Genomic DNA, 22,843 nt, shown 5'->3' on the forward strand with positions numbered 1-22,843 from the left:
ATTCATAATGAAGCTTATACTTAGTGGTGCCTGTATTGGAAATCTACTGTCTGCTAACTATCTGCCTTGTTTTAAGATCTGTCAAAGCCTCTTCCCCTTTTCAAGTCAGCAGGAGCAGCTTGACCAAATAAAAACAAGTCCACTGTGCAGCACTGGTGTTTGTGAAGTAGAAATATTATTTTGCATATAAATGGGCTAATTTTCCCCCTTATAAATGCATAATGGCTCCTTTAAAAACACACAAACAGCACCACTCAGGGACACTATTTCTTCTGCAGTGCTGTTTGTAATACATTTTGAATGTTCTTTGTGAAGGTAGATTAAACCTTTTTGGCTCACTTGTTCTGGTTTAGCAGGTGAAAAAGCTGTGTTGTCCTTTTTTTATATCAGGCCTTGCAGACTGTCACCAGTTTCGTCGGTGTACGATGTGTGAATGATCTGTCAGATTTGGCCCTCTTCATTTACAGGGGGAGGATTCTATGTATCAGGTCTTACCACTCACTCATACTGTAAACACCAGGAACATCAGGTCTTGGTGTCACATGAATCATATTTGTGTTATGTCTGATCTAATCCTGATCTCTGAATGTAAATACGTCAAATACTCAGAGCAGACTGGATAACTGAGCATCACGAGTACGCCTTAAAATGTCAAATACAGTTCATCTCTGCTTTAGATCATTCAGAGTCTGCCTTCGCTTTGCCCAGGAAGGCAGTCATTTCCTCTGTACGATTGCTTTACAGTTTCAAAGTAGCTGCTGCCAGTATCCGATGTTTGAAAAATCAAAAGACCCCCACCCTGAGTCAAGTTTAATTAACTCAAAGGCAAGAGATCGATAACCAAGCCTTCAATTTCACACATTTCCACTTTACTGGATCAGATTCATTTTGCTGACGTTCCATCTTTTCCCCTGTTCTGACGCTCATATATATTACATAAAGCACATAGGACTCTGATAAACTCACCCGTTGCACTTCTTTGATCAATATTATCAGAACATTGTGTAAGTCCTGATTTATCCGTCAGGCTATTCTGGGATTCACACGCCGTACAGCCACAGATATCACAGGCATTTGACCTCCCTGCAAAAAGCCGTATTGAACTGGACTTTACTGCACCGTGAAACTACGTTGCATTTCAATGACGAGAGACATTTTCTGATCTAAATGCTAATGTAGTATCCTGTAGTCGGAGTTTACTCAGTTTACTTGTAAAACCCAGCCCGTCTCTGGTGTCCTTCCTTATCTCCCTCAGCTCTGATGGACGTGCCTGAAGGAATTAACTTTAGATTGGGGCTTGGCTGCAGGACTGGCTGCTGGGGCTTTTGGGCTTTATGTGTGTTTAATTTTGTATGTGTGTGTGGATGTCGCTGCACTGAAAAAAGAAAACAGTTGGACCAACTTAAATTATTGCTTCAATTGGTCACACCTAAGTTAATTATTATCATTATTATTTTTAATGAAGTTAATAAGTTCAATCAACACAATTGATTAAGTCAAATGAACTTAAAAATTTGATTGTTCTCAAATCTACATTTTGCATCAGCTCAACTCAAAGTTTTCAGATGTTTTAACTGAATAAATTGCAAAACCTCAAAGTAAAAACTGACGAGGTGTTTTTATACTTTATTGCACTGTAAAAATGTGACAAGTTGAGCTTGCTTAGAAGAATCTAGGAAAGCAATTGCATTAAAAATCTTTGTAAATATAAGTAAAAGTCTTAAGTTGAGTTTATGTTATGTCTACTTGTAAAGTTTACTTTACAGCCTATTGAGTCGGCTCATTTCAAACCGTGAGTGAGGAGGGAATGCAGTAGATATAAGACCCGCTGTGCATTAAGATGTTAACCTGCCAAGGGCACAGGCTTTCTGTGCTCCACATGGTATGGACCTGCTGTCTGTGCCCTGTAGCATGGACCATGTACCCTCAAGCATGCTTAATTTTTTTAAAATGTTGATAAATGAGATGTGTGGATGGGCTAAAATTATGATCAAAAATGATAAACTGAAGTTTGTCTTTAGTTATATTTAGATTACCATTACTGAGGGAGTTTTAATTGAAGCCCTTACTATCCAGGCAACCAGTCTATGCCATGGAGCACAGACACACTGGCCCAGCGTGGTATCTTAATGTGCATCAGGGTCTCATATCCACAACGTTCCCTCCTCACTCATGGTTTTTCGTTTTGGGTTTTGCAGATTATTGGGTTGAAACAACTTAAAACTTTAAGTTGGATTGATGCAAAATGTTTATTTGAAAAGAATTGAAAATATTTAGTTTATTTGACCTCTTAAGTTGTGTTAATTGAACTTGTTAACTTCATTTCGAAGATCTTAATTTATACATCTGTGACCAATTGAAGCAATAATTTAAGTTGTTCCAACTACTTCCTTTTTTTTAGTTGTAGCAACACAGAATTTCAAGTTGATCAATCAACTGGTTGAAGATTCCCTTTTTACAGTGTGTGCCCCTGCTCCTGTCTGTGAGCATGTGGTTGCGTCATAAACGCCTCTTTTTCTTTCAGATCCTGACAGCAGACACAAACATGTGTCTCCAGCTCTCCTTGGTGGGTTCACTGTGACTGTCGGGGGGTTTTCCTCTTCAAAGAGTAAACAAACTGTTTACATGAGGGCGTGACATGTGGATGGAGCAGTTTCTGGCTCTGTGTATGGTCAGTCAGCAGCATCCTGACTTGTGTGATCAGTAATTTGAGAGTTTTACCTTTAGGGAGAGGTGCTTTATCTTTTCCAGCTTTAGTGCCATTATCTGCAGCCTTCATATGCTATCAAGACGGGATCTTCAGGGAGTCTGATGTCATAAATTCCTAATTAACAACCTTTCCAGACACCTTTATTGACTTTTCGGTTGCAAATCTCTGCAGAGTGACTGAGGGATGGCCATTACGTCTCGCCGGTCTGATCTCTATTGGAGGCTGGAAGCATCCTAAAGAGGCAGGACAGAATCCTTGATATGAAAGCAGACTGACATCTGATTTTAATTTGGTTTTGGAGACAAGGCAGACATCAAAATGTACACTGTTTGTTCATCCCTTCATCTCTGAGTACTCTCTAACCAAAAGGCACTTCAATCATGACCTCGTCTTCTTGTTTGCTTATTTCTTCCTTTCACTGTTTACGTTTCACAACGTATACGATCTACGTTGAAGATCTCGTGTTGACAGCGTTGTCTGTTTGCATCCACAGCAACAGACCCAGCTGAACGCTCCAAGGATCTAAGGCCAGTGGCGGTGACATACTGTGTGGGAGAAAGCCTTTGTAGTTGTAATCCTCTCCTTATGCTGCAGCCTTGATCATACATTCACACCAGGTTCATGGATGCTGTATGTCACTGGGCCTGACATGGCTTCAGATCGTCTGGTCAAAAGTATGCCGGACTAATTCCTTTGTAATATGAGCAAAGAGAAATTAGCCAGTAATGACCCAGAAGACATATTTTATCTCTGTTTGCTGTGTTAGAGCAGCAGACCTCATCTTCAGATGATTGAATTACACCCCAGCCGAGGACATCTGTTACATTCCTCCACTGGAACACAATTATATTCTTATGTTTGACATTTCAAAGTTTTCTGAAACTGACATTTAATAGAGCTTTATTTTTGTGGCGCTGCCGTGTAAGAGGCGACCTTGTGACTGGGGCTGTAATTGTCTTGATTCAATTCCAGTCAGCACATCGCTCACACTGGCAGGATATCAGAGGCATCAAAAAAAATACTGACATGTTCCCAATGAGAGACATGAGTCTGTTCATTAATGCGGCTAAAAATAACAAGTTTCTGTTTTTATTCTTCCACGGAGGAGTTCGGATCATTTGCCAAAAGAGCAACAGAAAACAAGGTTTATTTATTAAATCAAAGTGAAACCTGATTAAGCCGCTCTTATACTAAAAATACACCTCAGAGGTCACAAACACTTCACCAGCTTAAGGACTAAACACGGGGATAAGTATTTTATCAACATCCTCAAACTGCACCCCCCTCCCACAGTAAGGCACCCTCTACCTCATGTTCTCGTGTTATCTCAGATGTGGGGCGTTTAGGGGCAAATGACTTTCAGTCACTCAAAGTGGGGCTGTGCTTAAATATGTCACGATAGATTCATCAGATCGATAACACATCACATTAGACTAATTAGCCATGCAGTCTGTCAGAACTCACAGTTGGTGATAGAAACATCAGCTGCAGCCAGTTCTATTACACTTCAAAAGAGTTTAACTATACAATAAAACGGTTTTTAAAATCCAAAGAAAAGACACATTGAGAAATAAATTCTAACAAAATGAATTTCTGAAAGAAAGACCAAAATTACAGCCTGTGTTCAACAACAGCCACTTAGACCCACTGATCTCTTTATAAAGAGTTCCAGTTGTCAGTGAAATCATTATCATTCTTTTTTTTGGACTCAAATGGCCTCCACAGTCCCCAGATCTCAATCCAATACAGCAGCTTTAGGATGTGGTGGAACGGGGGATTCTCATCATGGATGTTTAGCCGACAAATCTGCAGCAACTGTGTGATGCTATCATGTCATGGAGCAAAACCTCAGAGGAAGGTTTCCAGTACCTTGTTGAATCTATGCCATGAAAAATTAAGGCAGTTCTGAAGACAAAGAGAGTCCAACCAGATATGAGCATAGTGGAAAGTGACCCATTTTAAAATTAAAAGAATAAAAAAGACAACAATGTGTGGTACTCTGTGTCAGTTTGGCCATCAGGAGCAGGTTATTATCAGTTATTTTCAACCCGTAACGTAAAGTAATCCATATTGTGCTTCTCTGGTCTTGACTATTGTGGAAGTAAGAGATTCAAAACAGAACCTCTGTAACATTACCAACAGCAAACACCAACAGGAAGTGCTCTGAAATAAAGGTCCTGACCTCTGCCTGTGGAAATAAAGAAACAAAGAAAAAAGAGACCCACACATCTGTCAAAGATTGTCCCAAATCTGATGCTTATGCTTAAAAAACCCAGGCTGTCAATCTAACTTTGTTTTCACACTGACATTCATTCTTTTCAGACTTGATGGATGCATCAAGAACTTGCTTAAAAAGCAGGACCTCTACACACATCCTAGTCATACAAACACAAATAACCTTTAGTCTTAACGTATGGTTTATGAAACGGACAATTTGGCTGTAATGTTTGCAGCATGCACAGCTGAAAATAATTGGCCAATAAGCTACACCACGGAAGCGAAACAGGTGCAGAATATGTCTTAATTCAGGGGAACCTCTTCGAAAACTCCATTCAACAAATTTTGAATCGCTCATGCAATTGCTATCAACAGGAATACAACTGGTGAGCAGTAATGGTGTGATTGAGAGAAAAATGTTTAAGAAAAAATGTGAAATAGCAAAATTAAAATAAAAAAATCCCAAACTTTTGGAATTTTCAAGAACTTGCAACATTTTGGAATTATGTGTATTAATTAGCAACTATTTTAAAAAAAAAAAAGGAAAGAAATGCAGAAAAAGTAAAAAAGTGATTTTACAAAAATTTCAGATCAATTTTTGTTTAAAAAAAATGCAAAACTGTCAAACAATTGCAAAATAATGAAAAAATGGAAAAAAAGAAATGTATTAGCTTGCAAAAAAATCATTTATTTTTAAGAATAATTTATTTACAATATTGATAGTGCTGCTCAACTCATCATGTTTTTTTTGTTGTTGTTGTTTTTTTCTTTTTTCCTAATGTCTTCCCATATACCAAGCATGTTCATTTAGGTGGAATTTAAATGATCCATGTACAAAGTGATTTTACGTAGTGTCGGTAATCATCAATACCCTCAGTAAGAAAAACAAAAATTATTTAATTCAATCATAGTTATTCAAAGGTACAAGGAGAGCAGGTTGCAGACCCCTGAGTCAATCAGATAAACAAAGGCAATGGAAACGGTTGGGCAAAGACCTTGAACAGAGTAAATGTGTTTGGTGTTTCACAGTAGAGAACCTCAAAAATAAAATCAGCAATATGAAAGCTGCTTTGCAGAACAAGCTCCTCAGCAATGCCCCAGTTACTCCATGAATAACCCTGCAAGCAGCTGTTTGATGAACTCCAACATTTCAGCACACACATCGTGGAAGGACCCAGACGCTTGCTAAATGCTGCAAAGTGCTGTACTCATGGTGGGTTGAGATGAGATAAAACTTCTCTTGTTTTGACATTGGGTCTCTGATAACAAAATACGATTTTAGTGTTAATGATTTGGGAAAGTGCCTCGAGATAAGGTTTGTAATGATTTGGTGCTACATAAATAACAATTGATTGATAAAAGTGAAAATGCCAAACAAACTTGCAAAACTAGTAGCAGCTTTGCCCTTGGGACTTCGATTGCCTCCCTTACCTCATCTATTAGCTAGAAAGTGTTGTGTCTCCTAAATATAAAGTTTGCTGTCAGTTTGCCACATCATCAAACTTTTCCAAAAGATTTGTTCCCTAAATTTTGTGTTCTCTCCACCTATTTGGTCTTAGATGGTAACACATGAAGTCTGCCATCCTTTGAAACAGTCAAACAAGTGCAGTAATCCTGCTGTTAGCACCTGTAACAGTGGGGTATATCACCACTAAATTCTGTGCTTTTTGGGGGATAACCTGGCTCATGCATACCACTTATTACTTTTTTTCACCATTAATACAAAAGGTCATTTTTCATTGCTTTGTTCTCATCATTTGTTCACTCTTCCTTTTATTTTGACATATAAATGTTAACATGCAAAAACACATTCTACAGATTCCTGTTCAGTCAAAGTCTTTCTTTTGGTGCAATGTTGATGCTGTTAACTGAAATTTGTCCAAGGTTGTATTTCTATCTGTGGCCCAACAGATCAACTTTCAGAAAGCTCTTGGATTCATTAGTTAATTAGGCTGCCATGACAAGGTTCAGTTAGAGAGGGACTGTCAGCCTCGGCTGAGTGGCACTTTCAAAGTTTGTTTGTTCTGTCGCTGTAACGGGAACTCTCCAAGGCTACAAACACAACTCAGCTGATGTAATAATAATGTCATCAGGGTTATATCAGCGTGGTCTTGGAGACCATCAAAGCTTGTGTAACCACGTGGGGATGTGAATGCTGCAGTGAGTGTTGGCTCTGATGTGGGGGTCTGGTGAAAGGAAAGGTAGGATCAGATCTGTTTGAAGCAGTACTCATTATTGGAGATACTGTAGAATAATATTACGGCCAGTGTTTTTGTCAATTCTGACTGTACTCAGACTTGATTAGGAGCAGGCTGCAATAATAGATGCCTGCCAAACATGTTTGCAAAAACAAATAAATAGATGAAGTGGACCTCAGTAGCACGTGGTAACAGCAGTCCCTTCAATTCAAGACTTTCAGCAGACTGTGACTTGACACTTACATTTAACATCAGAAAAGCTTTGGTTGTTTTGCTACATTTTTGGTGTCTTTTTGTTGCATTGAGAGATTTCATTTTTACATCCTTCTTACCAATATGACTCCTGACAACGATTTGCTTCAAAACTCAGTTTCAGAAACAGATGGGTGACATCACAGCGACTATGTCCATTTATTTTACAGTCCATGGTTGATCTACTTAGACGCAAGATGAGTTTTTGTGATGAAGACAACTAATCGAAGAATCACTGAGCTAACAATTCTGTTTCTGGTTGAATATCCATCCATCATGTCTGCAGCTTTTTCTCTGTCCATCTTTCATGTTCCCCTTTTTGCCATCACTATTGTTCTGGATTTTCTGCAGACTAAAGTGTCCACATACTTCTCACCCTTTTTGTATGAAATCCAAAAAAATTCTCCCAGACTATTGGAGAAACTTTTTGTTTTTTTCTTTTTGTTTAGAGATCCCTGCTTTGACCCGTGAGATTCTCCAGCAGCATCTGCCCTGCAGTAGGAGACACAAACTTAGGTTAGCTGGCTAGCTTACAAAGAAATACTCTTTTGCTGTTGCTGCTGCTTCCTCTTCTGTCCTGTATTTTATGGCAAGCAGCAGCCAGTGTGAACAACCACCACCACCCTTCCCAGTCAGTGTTCTCACCTTCAGCAGGATATCATTCTTGTTTAAAAGACGGTTACCATCTTCACGTATTATTTTAACATTACTGCTCACAGAAGAAAGTGTTCTGGAACTATAACAAAGATTTCATCAATTCAAGGTGAGTTGATGACTGAAATGATCCTCATTGAACAAGTAAAATAAGACTTCATAGAAAGAAAAAAAGGACTAAAATGTGACTAAAACTGATTAATATTTTCATCCATGCACTGAGACTAAGTCTGGTTTTCAAGAGACTGTTCCTTTGCAAGTGATCTTGGGAAAAGTATCACTTCTAGATATATGCCTGATTGTAATCCACACTTTAAAATGAGATTATTAGCACCAAAAAAATATTATTATAGTTATTCCTAAAGCTGAATGCAGATAGCCGCATCAATTAAATAATAGCCTGATGCCATGGCTAGGGATGGGTACCGAATTAGGTACTTTTTTAGGTACCGACTGAATTATGTCAAAAGTACCGGGTACCATGTTTAGGTACCTTAATGCATCCTTGTGACCGTGAGGGAGAGGAAGAGTGGATGTTTTTTTCATGCTGGACATGAACACAGCATTTCAAGGTTATATATTAAAGAATAAATATGTTCAATTGTAAAAAAAATATATATTTAACACATAACCACAAAAAAAGTACCAAAAATTGGTACCGTTGAATACCGGTACCGATTGCTAAGTACCGGGCATCGGTACCGTATTGTTTCAAATGTGTAAGGTACCCATCCCTAGCCATGGCAGCAGGGTTACCCTGCTAATAAATCCAACACAGGAGAAAAATGCAACAGTAAACAAAGAGCAACAATGGGAAACATCTTGCAATTTGTCGTCTTTGTGATTGGCATGTGGCTCTTTGATACAAAGAACAATCATGTTTCTTTACAGAGAAGGCTGTGTGCCACCAGGAGAACTGCAGCAGCTGTCTCACAGGAAGTGAAGATTCTTTTGATCAATCATTGGACTGCAGTGTTGTAGCTCCACCTTCCAGGATCAGATTGGTTTCGTCTGGCCCCCCTACGGAAGGGTCCCAAAAAGTGGGACGGCTCGTCTCAGAACTTTCCCAATATTAGTTAGTGAAAACGCTGTAAAATATGTGCCAAGACAAGACGAACCGACTGAACTGCTTGGAGGAAACAGGGCTTAAGACAACATGACACCAGCTGATAAAGTTTAGTAGAGAGAAGAGAGATCTGCACTTTTCTCTACTGAAAATTATTTCTGTGATTAATTTTGTGGTGATGGTGGACACTGGAGCCTAACTGTCAGACAGAAAAAGGACAGAAGAGCAGAAGAAAGATAATCAGGAGAGAGATAGAGCACAAGCTAAAGGCTAACACAGGAGCTAAACTGTTTGTGCTAATGTTGATTCCAACCAACAGTCAGCATTTATTCTGCAGTGGTCTGTTCAAACTTGAGAGTCTATCAATAAAATGAAGAGTGAGGTTACGTTAGCTCTGCTTGGTAGATGACTGGCAGGACATAACCAGGATTCACTAACGTTACACATTACAGACATGTCTCAAAGTAGAGTAGTGCTTAATATGGCTGGCTACCAAACTTACAGTTTGCTTGATGTCATGTTTCAAACCATATTGTTGCGTACATATGCTTGTGAAGCATTCACTTTTCACTGTTGGTCCACATAATCAAAAGAACTCAGCAACATATGGAGGGAGGAAAAAAGACCTATGGGTTGTTTTTCATACTTAAAACAAGACTTGATTTAATGAACTTTATCAAAATCCATTTATCAAAGATATATTTTCAATCGTCAAAGTCTGATTATATTGCAACAGACTTCATGTTAATTTCCCTCTACACCACACTGTTTGAAGATGAGGATATCTTGGTAATGTAGGATTCATAACATGTGTTTTTGCATACCGATAGAGCCCATCAAAAAGCATCCAAACTCAAGCAAATAATTTATCAACTCAAAAAACATATCTCTATCTGTAAGTGTCAATAATCTTAACTTCTTGTGTTTGGCACGCGGCCCTGACTCCATGGATTATGTTTCATGATTCTCTCACTGCCCTGTCAGAGGCTCAGGGTCAAGTGTTTGAGTTTCTTTACCTTCTGTGAAGCAGTCTGAGGAGCTCTGACAGAGTCTCTGTTGGTTTCCTCTGAATCGTGTCTCTCCTGTCTCCATCAGCCTCTGCAACACACTGTACATATGTTGAAGGAGCTGCCAGATTTAGTCAGCATCACAGAGAATCTTTGAATAAAATCCCGTCCCACACGCCCCCTCCATCTCCGCCCAGGCTCCTTGCTCTGGTCTGCTCTGCTGTGCTCCGCATATTTTTCATCCTCTCTCCAAGCCTCCGCTCCTCCGAGTCATCCTACATACGTCCATTTCTCCCGAGTCTCATTTTGTATCTCTCTTTCTTGCTTCAGCCCCTCAACCTGATGCAGGCGAGCAGAGCCTGGTTACACTGAGTCGATAGATGGATCTGTACGTGGCCCAGGAGAGAGCAGGCTTGGCTTGGATGTGTCCTTCAGGCTACTTGAGGAATCAGTAACACGCAGGCTAAAATCCCCACAGAGCTCTGATAAATGCGTGTAACTCAGAGAAAGCAGCAGTGACGCAGATTGTATGTGAATTTGAGGGCTGGAGAGCTCGCTGGATCACAAGTGCTCTTGAGTGTTACATGTCTTTTCACATGTATATAGCGGCTGACATGAAACCTTGCCACTTGTGACATGAGCAGCTATTTTCATCATCGTACATGTCTACCTTTGGCAGTCTTTAGAGCAGCAAGATATCACCTTAACCGTTTAGAGCGGTTACCTTTAGCAAGTATTTCTGTTACCATTTGGTTTTCAAATTGCTGAGCCTTTGTGGAGGCGTAATTAAATGATCTTTTAAAATAGTGGTGTCACATCAAAGTCCCTCAGCTTTCAAGGTGTTTGACTCTCAGCACTCTGTAATCGTTGAATGAGTGAGAGGTTTTCAAAGCCACAGAGAAATATCAAAAAATATGTAGTCAACAGAGACGCACTCTCCGTCTGTTTCTGAAAGGCCGAAATTGTAAGAATACGTCACATTTTCCTTGAAGGGAGACAGACATGATTTCACTAGGCACATATCAAATTGTCAATATGATCATCATTGTTGATATAATACTTTTTTTGCTCACTCTTCATCTGTTTCTTGTCATTTTTTCATCTCCTTTTCATCATCTTTGCATTTGGAGTGGGTCATTACTTTGTATGGCTCATTTGTTGGTCATTAACACCAAACTGGTTTTGTCTTTAATGATATTTTTACTATTTTTGCTTCTATGTTTGTCTGGAGATCCTACATGTAACCATGGCCGCATTGTTTACATGTGAGATCAGCTGTTCGCAGCCTGTAGCATGTCAATGCTAACTGGTGCAAGGCCTGATGTTTTCCCACAAGGCATAGGTGCTGATTCCATGGGTGCTTTGGGGCCCGAGAACCCACAGGGAATCCCGAGCACCCACAGAGAGTGCCAAGCACTAATATGTGTCAATCATGCCAGTGCAGCAGTCATTACTTTTTTAGTGTGTGTTGCTGTAAAATATGTTCATAGATCTGTCTTCTCCAAGCTCCACCATGAGTAGTAAGAGCAGAACTGATTGATCAGAGCTCATGTCAACTGTTGCAGATGCTAATAACTTACAGATATGAGATCCTTTACTCATATTCATTTGCTTAGCCTCAATAGAGGCATCATTTTTTAGAGTTAGATGGACATTATTTAACAATGTAGACTATGTATTAGCATTGTGGTAAGTTGTCCCACACTGTCCCACACAAACACATTCCTTGTCCCCTATGAGGCTTGCAAGCACCCGATCACTCTAGACAGAGGTGAAACCATCTCACAACCACTTGTTACTGTTTTTACAATCTCAATCTCACTGTTTTTTGTATTTTCATTGTCTGCACTTCAGGAGCACTAACCTAGGATACTTGCTGTGTTAACATAAGTCAAAGCACAACATATCTATCACAGGTTTGAGCCTTGTTGTTGCACCACATTGCTGTTTTCTAAAGCGAGCTAACAAGCGCTGTTGACAGCTATGTAAATCAAGATGCCTTGTTTTTATTGGGGTTTTGATATCCAATGAGGAGCTACCATACAGACAGCTCTTCATCAGAAGTCTGTGAATTACCTGCGACTGTCTGTGTTGGGTAAAATCGAACAGGCTGTCATGTTATCAGCACTCCAGCTCACACCAGTTAGGACACTGACAGGAAACAGTGGGCTCAAGCTGGTTTGGTGGCTGAAGCTCAAAATGCTGGCGCTTGCTGTTAGGATACAGCCAAACTGAGCTTGTTGGACAGACAACTATTTACTGGGTAGCACATATCTTATGTGACTACAGCAAAGAACAGCATGAAAAAAATGGGTTTACTTGAAATAACCATGTTTTTTATCACAACAACCAGACACCACGCCTGCAGCAAAAAGCCAATCAATAGATTCCAGTTCACAGGTCTCCAGGGACAAATGGTGGTGTGAGAAACAAGCTAACAAGCCTGTATTCCTGTGTATATCCAGTTTTGTAAATAAGATTTAAAAAAATAAAAATAAATAAATAAAAAAATAAAAAAGCAAAAAAAAATTAAGGCTATTATGTCTGTTATTTTTTTTTTTTGAAAAAATTAGAAAAATTAAAAATAAATAGATAAAAAAAAAACAAGGTATAGACCTGATTTATGGGGGAGAGGTAACCCTAAATAACTCCTGCCGTGACGTGAAGAAATAAAGTCAACTTAAATTCCAGGGGCGTGATATAATGGCAGGGGAAACACTGGTTAAGTATGTTTTGGCAGGGGGCAGTAACTTAGGTTTGTTTGTGCTTTTTGTCCTTTTTTCCCCCCGGATTAAATCAAGGCTAGCATCACTCACTCCCAGTCAGCTAAGCTTAACAAATGCTGGTTAAAGTCTTTAATTTAGCATAATCACATTTCAGTGGTCACAACATTTGGTTTACATTGAGGCTGCAGATGGAAACAGTTTCACATACAAATTCATTTATTTTTTTCTTATTATGTCAACCATCAATCCATGAATTTTGCTTCCAAGTTGCATCATTTATGAAATGCCCACGTCTGTTTCATTTCTCTGTTTGACAACCAGGACTCAAATGCTTTCTCTCTGCTGAAACAATGAAACACCAGAGGCTTGGATTAGCTCCTCCATGTCGATTGGGTATTACTGGATTTACCTTTAAGAGCATACGGTTCAAACTCTCCCTCCATCTGTCTGGAGGCAGAGCTTCCCCCCTCGTCCTCCCCGGCTGACAGACGACCATTACCAAAGCAGAGCACTGTGTGGTCCTCTGGTAAACCTGTTGGAGCTCGGCACTGCACGGTAACTTGATTCCCTGAGTCAATACTGCAATCAGTCTGTTATTCTAGTTGTTAGTCACTCAAGGTGGGAATTAACTCACACAGATAAAACAGCTTCGATTCCCCCTCTAATGACCTGGTTTTATTAAAAGTCCCCTCTTGAACTATTTGCTAACAATTAGATTTGCATTTCTGGTGATATGCACAAGAAGAAGTGGTTTATTATTGAAGCTCGTTGGTTGATCCTGATGTGTGAATCAACAGGTTGTAGGACTGAATGGTTTTGAAAAATAATCTGATCGCAATTTTTTGGGAATATATTGCGATTGCAATTTTTTGGGAGGGACGTTTATCTTCTGCATTATTAACTAAAAACAAGCAATAAATCATCCCATAGTATGACCAACAAAAAAAGCATACTGTCAACATGTAAACAATCCTTTCCTGTTGGCCAGACCTACATGTTATGATGAAATGAGACAAACTGATTAGGGATAGACCAATATGGATTTTTTAAGGCCTATACTGATTATTAGTAGTCAAGGAGGCCGATAACCAATATTTGAAGCAGATATTAATTTGCAGTCCAAGTGCATATATTGGCGTAAAAATTTTGAACAATACAAATTCCAACACTTAACTGTAATCAAATGCCTTCAAGCATATGTTTATTAAACAGCTCCCAGACTTAGCAGCATGTTTTGTAAAAGTAAATAAAAACTTTAAAAAAAACAAATAGCTGAAGTTTTCTACAGTAAATAAAGTTCTCCAAAATTTCAATTTAACTGCAATAAAAACTGGACAGAAATAAAAACTGGACAGAATTGAGTTTGTGTCACCTTTTACAGGCATGTTATCCATTTGAATTAGGTTTCTGTTTGGTTAAACATGACTGATTTTAAATGTTTTGACCATCTAGGGCTTCCATAGCGTAGAAAGGGAGAAATTCTGTGCAGCTCCTGAATGTCTACAGTTTGAAACGTTTCTTATCATTTTTTAAGAGTCAGAAAGATGTATTCCTGTAGGTATTGATCAGAGGGGTGATTTTTGTGTCTGTGAAAGTTAAAAAAGCTCATAGACAGTAAGATAGTCACGATGCTAATTGCGTTAGCCTATCAATAGGATTTTTCATTGACCTTAGCAGTAAGCTAAGAGACTTTAGCTAACCGATGCTAGCTGGATAAGAATCTCTTTCCTTTGCTCAGTTAGGCAGTGTATATCGTTTTCTGTCTGTTTTACACTGCTTTTCTGTGTCGAGTCTAAATAGATGACCAAATCAACAACTACTATCTCTCATTTCACTACGAACTGTTCAGTGATCTGCCGAGCTGAGCACTTATGTTCAGGGAGACTAGAGTTCATTAGGTTTCTACTCTCTCATACACACATACTTCTACTATGACTATGTTTATATCAGTATTATCAGCAAACTTAATTCATGTGATCAACACGTCTGGAGGAACTGTCAGTGAGCAGAGCTGCCGCTAATGTTTACATAACATTATTAAGTTTACAGTAACGTTAGTTGTGAGCTGTAGAGGACTGGGATGTGTATTACAATTTTGGGAGAGTCTGCTGCCTTAACTTACTTTTGAAACATATCTCTGCTATCCAGAGTTTCTCTTCTTGGCAAAACCTTTTTTTTTTAAAATCTTTTTTCTATATGTGTGTGTGAGAGAGAGATCACTGCATGCACACAGCTTTCACTGCTGATTGGCTGTTTCTAGGGATGGGTACCGAATTAGGTACTTTTAAAGGTACCGACCGAATTCTGTCAAAAGTATCGGGTACCAATTCATGTAGAATCAAAAGGTACCATGTTTAGGTACCTAAATGCATCCTTGTGGATGTGAGAGAGTGGAAGAATGCGTGATTTTCCATGCTGGACATGAACACAGCATTGCAAGGTTATATATTGAAGAATTAAAGTGTTAAATTGAAAAGAATTAAAATTTTATCTGTAAACAAATTGATATTTTTTACTACATAAATACACATAAGTACCGAAAATTAGTAACGTTGAGTACCAGTACCGATTGCCATGTACCGGGAATTGTTACCGTATCATTTCAAATGTGAAAGGTACGCATCCCTAGCTGTTACCTGAGCCATGGCTCTGCTTGTAACCAATCAGATGGTACTGTGGGTGGGACAGTGCTGAGGACTGAGAAGTGACTACAGACAGCAATGTGGCTGCATCAGAGCCGAAACATCACAGTTTGGAATTGGTTTCACATTGGCCATCCGATTAAAAAAAGACCAATGCCGATATGCCCTAAAATGCCAAATACTGGCCCCAATAATTGGCCAGGCCGATCTTTATTCAACTATTGCAGTCACAGCAGAATATTGACAAATTTATTCAACTTGAAGCCTTGTAGATGTGCAATATATGTATTATTAAAGGCCTTAGATAAAATTAGAGAAAGGAACAAAGCACTGCAGAACAAGCCGAGAATGAACAATACTATCAAAATAAATATAAATTTCGTCTTTTATGAATCTCACACAAATTTAAGTGTATAACTGTAAATAAGAGCAAATCACTGAAATATGTGAACATGTGAAATACACTTTTTTATAAAGTAAAAGAACACATGGATCTATGTGGCTCACAGGGTTTCCGCCAGAAAAAAACAGCATATTGACTTTTGCTGGTCTTAAGGAAGAACAAGTACAAGTTACTTTATTCCCTCCAGGTCTGTGAACATGAAACTTGTTAATTGCAGCCTTTGCGATTTGATAATTGCATTTGTTACATTATTATGTCAGTTTCAATTTGATTAATTGTCCAGCCTTTGCAGTATGGTCCCTGAATGTGACTCTAGAAGCTTCTTGAAGCCCCCATCCTCTCACTGTGTCTCAGATAGCGCTAGCCTGATCACTGTCTGTTGATTGGGTCCCTTTACATGCATGAATGCAATGCAATGATGAACAACACAGAGCAACAGTGAGACCAAGCTCAGGGCTGTTGACACCACCCACATCAGATGCAGTAATCACTTTAGTGACAGTTGCTTAATGTTTGGGAAACATGTGATAAGTCGTCATCCGTCAGAGGTAACCTGGGTCTGTTTGAGCTACAATAATCCTTGAAGTCACGGGCTACAGATGTGAACAGTGTGAGTCACTTTGGTGTGAAATCACAGGTTCTTGTGTCACCAGCAGTATGACAGCGACACCGCTTTGCATTTGAAAGAGGCTGCCAGCAATTTCCATCTCAAACACACACCCTGCTACTCCACACACAGCACTTTACCACATCTACAGTCCCCCCCTGACACTTCATTTTTTCCTCTTTGTTTGTTTCTTTCTGTGTAACTCTTCAATTCATCCCCGGCCCCTTAATTCCCCTGAGAGCAAAGATGAAATTGTTGAACATGTATAGTCAGAGCAAGCACAGTGATGAGCTTATTTAAGACGCAGGGAGTGGAGGGGAGGAGCTCTGGTTTGGCTGCAGCGGCTGCATTGGCTGCTCAGGAGTAGGAGGGGTTGAGAGGCAGAGGGAGAGAAGGAGAGAAGCAGAGAGAGAGTAGGGGGAGGAGGGCACTACTCTTGTTGGGAGATAGGGAATGCCCGTTAGTTGCGTCTGCCGATAATAGCACATCAGTCAGAGTGCTGCTATTGGGAGAGCAGAGCACAGGCAGTGCGGGGGACTGAGCCGCTGAGCGCAGAATGGAACAGTAGAGAAGACAGGCGCACTCAGAAAGAGACAGAGTGAGGAAGAGGAGAGAGCATCAGAGCGCAGGGAGAAGAGGAGCACAGAGAAGGAGCAGAGCAGTGCAGGGAGGAGAGGACAGTGAGGCAGGCAGAAAAGTTACCAGGTCAGCAAGAGATCGTGGAAGAGGAGCAGCTGAGACTCACTGGGGTCTCTTTTCTCCTGGAGCAGCTGGTAATAAGCAGCACAGGAGGAGAGTGATATTACAGGAGGGGATAGAAGGAGTGCTGCAACTTCTTCTTGGAGAGACAGTCCTGTCAGAAGGTGTGGGTAATGCTCCTCGCAGGACCTTTGAGCACAGCTACTTCAGGACTACCACAGGAAGACAGCAGCAGTGAGCAGAGGTGCCTGGACAGAGCAGCTCTGTGCACCTCAGTACTAAAGACTGTGAAGTGGATATAGTTGTGTTTCTGAGAGGTTTTCCTTTTTACCTATTTTGCTTCAGGGAGTGAAGCTGTGGACATTTGGAGAGTGATTTGTTCTGTCCTGTTATCCCTGAGACTATGGTAGACTGTGCATCAGGGAGCTCTTCATCAGCAGCTGCAGCCCTAGAGCATGGAGAAGTCCAGTAGTGAGGAGTCAGCCATTCACCGTAGCCCTTCTGTAGACAGCCGGGATTCCGATTTTGCGCAAGCATCCACGTCTGGCCGCCCGTTTGGGGGCCGCGGCTTCACTGCCGGCGCATTCTACGGCTCCACGGGGCCGCGCAAAGACGCACAGCAGGCGCAGGCTGGGGCAGCAGCTGACACCGGCGCAGGAGACAAGACCAACAACAAGTACAGCTCACCCAAAGGCAGCAAATACGTAGTCTTTTACCTGGATCTATCCTTTGTGTTCCTTTTAGAATTCAAGAAGTGCAACATGGCTAGAGGCTGCCTCTGCTGCTTGAAGTATATGATGTTCACCTTCAATCTCATCTTCTGGGTAAGTGCATCTCTCTTCTATTTTCTGTGTTTCCATCATGCTTGTTCACATCAATCTCGTACAATTTGCTCCAAAAATGTGTGGATGGGACTTGAAACAAAATGCTGACAGAGTGAATGTGGCTGCAGTAAGTCATGTGTTACTAAATGTGTCGGCTCAGTGAGTGATAAGTTTATATAAATGTTGATCTGGATGTTATTTCAAAGGGAAGGCTGACTGTGCAGTCATGCATGTAGTTATTACGTCAGGTTGTTTGTGCCTCTCCTCCCTGAATGTTGCTATTCCTGGATGTCATGACAGAGTCAGTGGCAGTGCACCAGGTCTCCTTTTGTATTTGGCTGCAGGGGGGAGGACATGGGTTCAGTAGGGTCACTCATTGGGGTGGTTTATGATTTACAGTGAGCATGCAGTTGAAATTCAGCTCGTGGCATGCAAGAGTGAAAGAGTATCTGCCTCAACAGTCCGGTAACACTGACGAGCAACACAATATGCACTCAGGGGAGACATCAGCAGGGGTGGTCATCAGGAGTTTCCGGTGGTTCTGCAGGAGATGATCTGAACTGTGTGCTCTGTTCTATCATTCACTCTTTTAATGAGATGTCTTCACTCTGGGGGAAAGCTCAGATCAATAACAGAGGAAATTAAAGTTATGAATTGCTGCACCAAGGCATTTAGCTCAATGTCTGTAATATTTAGAGTAATTAGAGTGATAATAGGCAAACTGTAACGCTCTCCATGAGGCTGTTTGCTCACAAACAGAGCAGGCTATTGTGTGGAGCACCGGTGTGTACCCGTGCATGGGCATTTGTACTAAAAGTGGGCATCCCTTGATTGTTTACAGAATGGATTAGAGGGCTTATGGGTTATGAGGCCAAGTCTTTTGTGCAGATGCAGTGGAGCGTGAAGCGTAAAAACATCCCTGCACGGGGGACTCTACCAACTCCAGCCCACCATGCCACTGGGATGTGAGCCCTGCTAACTGGGGCACACTTGGAGGCGACAGAGTGGGCATTATCTGCAGCCCAGCTGTGAGCCTGCCAGCATTATGAACACACACACGTACACATGCACCACACAAGCAGATATCCATCTCATCGTCAGAGGTGCTAAAGGCCAGGCTCAGGCCTGAAGCTGTGGGCATCTCTGCTGCTGCGGGGCAACATCTCCATGTCACTCTCGTATCAGTCCCCAGTCCACAGAGTCATCTGAGTGAGTGATCAGCAAAGACGTGAAAATGGCTCGGAGGCTACTCAGTGTGCCTCGCCTTCAAGTAAATGTTTGTTTAATGGAATGAAAGGGTCAGGAAAGCTGAGCTGTCATTGGTTAATTTGATGAGAGCACTTCTTGTGAACTCAATCAGCATGACTGCCATGCAAGCGAGGGCATCTGACATCTCTGCTGTCTGAAGAAAGGACATAAAAACTCAAGCAGCACACAGATTATCATGTCAATGTCTGAATCATTAAAAAAAAAAGGATTTTTGGTCTCCTTCTGCTTTGAGATATTTCCTTTTCTGCAAGTGGTGATGAGATTTCAAAGTTTGGGGATTTGATGAGGCTAATAACCCACGCCACGCTACTTTAACTCGATTGAACACACGTGGCTCGAAAGGGTTGTGACCTCCAAGAAGTGCTGCCCTTTACATGCAGAGCTGCAGGGGGACAGGTGCTCATTAGCCCAGAGGAAGTCAGACCTCCAACTAGTCAGCAGTGTTAGCAACACCTGTTAGCTCACTGTTCTGTCAGAAAAACAGCAAAACACACATGCCCGGCTTTTACAACACTGATGCCAGCTGCTGCAGAAAACTCAGCCTCCACGGACAAAAAGCACAGCTTTGGATTGTTGTAGTGAAGTCATTCTAGCACAGCTTTGCACAATATATTATTCAAGCTTAATCAAACCCTTAATCATGATTTGATGAGGAATTGATGAATTATGACAGCTCATCATTACTCTTTCTTGAGCAGTGAGTCACATGTGATAGATGAAGGCCTTACAAGACTGTACATTAACACAGTGACACCATCAGTTACCTGTGTGTCATCAGAGGCAGCCGGCTCACTTCATTTAATAGATAGCTGGCTGCCTGAGGGCACAGGTATAGGTCAACCTTTAGCAGAGGTCCTGAGGTCATCGTTATCCGTTCTCGTCTTGAGAGGTTGTCTCAGGGGATTTGTGTCAAGGCGTTTGCCTCCAAAGGTTCTCTTCAGGCTCAATTTGCGCTTAACCCTTTTCAGCAGCAAACCTCACAGCTAATAACCGGCTGCTGCACACCACTAATAGGGAGGTGGAAAAGAGGCTTTGGATTTCAAGCCTGGTGGCCTCCAGATCCCTTGAAGCGTCTCTTGTTGGACCCCATGGAAATGCATTACCACCATACTGTTGTGTGCGTATAAGCTGTCCTTTAAAGCAGGATTGTGGGAGTTTTCCTGTCATCATGTGTGAGGAATATATTTACGTAGTGGCTCGTGGAAGCAGTCCACAGGCTCTCCTACTGCAGCCCACCTCCTGCTATGCAGTAATTGAACTTTTACTCCCTTAATGTCCACTTAATGAGCACCCAACCTGCATATTCCCCTCTTCCCCTCAGATTGATGCTTGTTTTCCTCTCCCCAGTGGATCATTTTAATGACAGTTTAATCAGCATCTCGTGGGAAAAGAGAGGGGTTAGGATTCAGCATGTGGCGGCTGGATCTGTCTGTCAGCATGTGACAGCTCCAGGCTCAGCAGCAGCTGGCTGACTGGCACTCGGGACTGGGGCGCAGCAGTGTGCCCGGTTGAAGGTTAGGGGAGCTGGGATTAAAGGGTTCATTCGTCAGTGAGGGGTCCGGACGGGGTGTCTGATCAGTCTGCGACACAAGGAGGGAGGGTGAGAGACATGTTGTATCCTGACACCCCTGGGACTGTGCTGCTCTACCTCTGACACTCCAGGAATCACAAGGTTACCACAGCTGGTGGCGAGGTTTGCCTCTGAAGCTCTGACATCTCATCTCAGAGCGGGAGGGGGAATGATGGGCTGAGGTAATCCAGCACCAGGTACAGCAGGAGTCTCCTCTTTCCGGCTGCACATGCGTGAGTGCACTAGCTGTGCATACACATGCTTAGTGCCATCCTTGAAAGAATGCTCACCACCCACACACCACTCGCTCCACAGAGCTTACAGTGGTAACTTGAAACACAAGGTAAACAGCAGCAGGCACTCCAGGCATCTCAATACATGCGCTCATCCTCAGGCCCCCCAGCAGTTGTTCAAGACCATCTGGCTCCTCTTTCTTACCAAGGATTAGAGGAGTCTGAGCTGAAGGGGGATCTTCAGGCAGATTAGACCACTACTGGGTAGTGCGGTCAAGATTGAGAGCGTGGCTCCCTCGGACAGCTCTGCACTGAAGCCAACAATCATCCAATCAAATGGCCTTTGTGCTGTGACAATCTGTGGTTCAGTGGGAAGGGGAATCTGTTTGGCTCTGCCTCCCTTACACACGGCGGCCAGCTTGGTAGGGTGATTGATGTTAAGCCCTATTGGTGTCAGCCTTGTGAGGATATCAGTGTTAGTGTTCTTGCTCGGAGCAAGGATTTCAGCCTCTTACTCTGCGGTGTGTCCCCGCAGCCACCTCTGCTAATCTCTTCCATTCAGCATTCAATTTATTGTCCTCTGCTGCACTTATTTATCTCGTCTGGGATACCGGACGATGAAACAAGGGGGGTTCATACTCAGCAGAGGATGCCAAAAGTGAGGTATTCTCAACCTGCTCAATAAGTGCTAGACTTCAACTTGTTCACCTTTAAGTCGATCATTGATTACAATTTTCCAAGTCTCTCTGTCTCTCCTACTTGTGATAAATGTAGATCTGCTGACGGGATCTTGAGGTGCTGCCTTAAGCTCAGGAGTTTTGGGGATGACATTTTTCATTTGTGCAGTGATTTATATGCTATACAGCTGATTCCTGACAGTCTAATACTTGGCTGCTCAATTTTTTCTCACCCTTTCCTTACCACTTCAACAAACCCGCATGTTTGGTATGGTTGTTGCAAAACAGGTTATTTTGAGAGAGTAGGAACCGATTTCTCCTCCATGTTACAAAAAGTGGTTGAATGACATGGTTTCTTGTATATATTTGGAGGAGATCCGGTATACTCTATCCCTGTGTTTGCCAAACTTTTTTCAGGTGACCCACTTTTTTGGAGGAACAAGCCACAGCGACCCAATCCGAAATATGTCCAATCTGTAAATCAAGTGACAGGATAACTGTGCAAAGATAAAAAAGGGTTCTTTAATCATGTTTCTGCATCATGTTACATCTTTTGTACCAGCTAACAGGCCTAACATATTTGATGAATGCATTACAGCCGTGTTAGGCTTACACTCTGAAAATACTTGCAATTTTATAGTGATGGGTTAGCCTGCTAGCTTTTCAGAGTTGTATCTGAGTCATGTGATATTCAGGACAAGATATTAAGATGTGATGTTCATCCAGAATCAAGGTTACATGCCTTTTTTTTTTTTTAGCTTGATGTCACTGTACAGCTGTAACAAGCTGTCACAGCCTTGTTTCAGCAGCTGGTGCCTATCCAAGATCCAGCAGTGACTTTGGACTTTCAAACTCAAACAGGTTTTGAATCTGACTTCAAGTCTTTCTTTTGGAACCTAACGGTCTAAGTCCCAGGTGTCAAACCTTTGCCATGTAGGGCCAAGAGGCTGCAAGTTTTTGTTCCAACCAGAAACTCCACCAGCTAATTTCACTGATTAGTCCCTGCTCTCTGCTTGATGGTGAGGTAATCAGTGAAATCAGCAGGTGGACTTTTTGGTTGGAACGAAAATCCGCAGCCTCTCAGCCCTC

General features: G+C 41.6%; 1 protein-coding gene across 2 annotated transcripts in view; it reads left to right on the forward strand.

Moving 5' to 3' along the window:
• The window catches only part of tspan9a (tetraspanin 9a), a 351,198-nt gene that overhangs the window by 186,791 nt on the left and 141,564 nt on the right, over nucleotides 1-22,843 (forward strand). Inside the window, exon 3 of one of the 2 annotated variants that reach the window (XM_074677479.1) lies at nucleotides 17,926-18,005. In XM_074677479.1, the coding sequence (XP_074533580.1) occupies nucleotides 17,943-18,005 (63 nt within the window). In that variant the 5' untranslated portion in view covers nucleotides 17,926-17,942. Of the gene's footprint in view, nucleotides 1-16,903; nucleotides 18,006-22,843 lie in introns of those variants that run through there. The other variant, XM_074677477.1, reaches the window with a different exon arrangement.

Source organism: Halichoeres trimaculatus, unplaced genomic scaffold (assembly GCF_033239565.1).
Source record: "Halichoeres trimaculatus isolate MK-OKI-2021-1 unplaced genomic scaffold, fHalTri1.1 fHalTri1_scaffold_10, whole genome shotgun sequence".
Classification (NCBI taxonomy): Eukaryota; Metazoa; Chordata; class Actinopteri; order Labriformes; family Labridae; genus Halichoeres; species Halichoeres trimaculatus.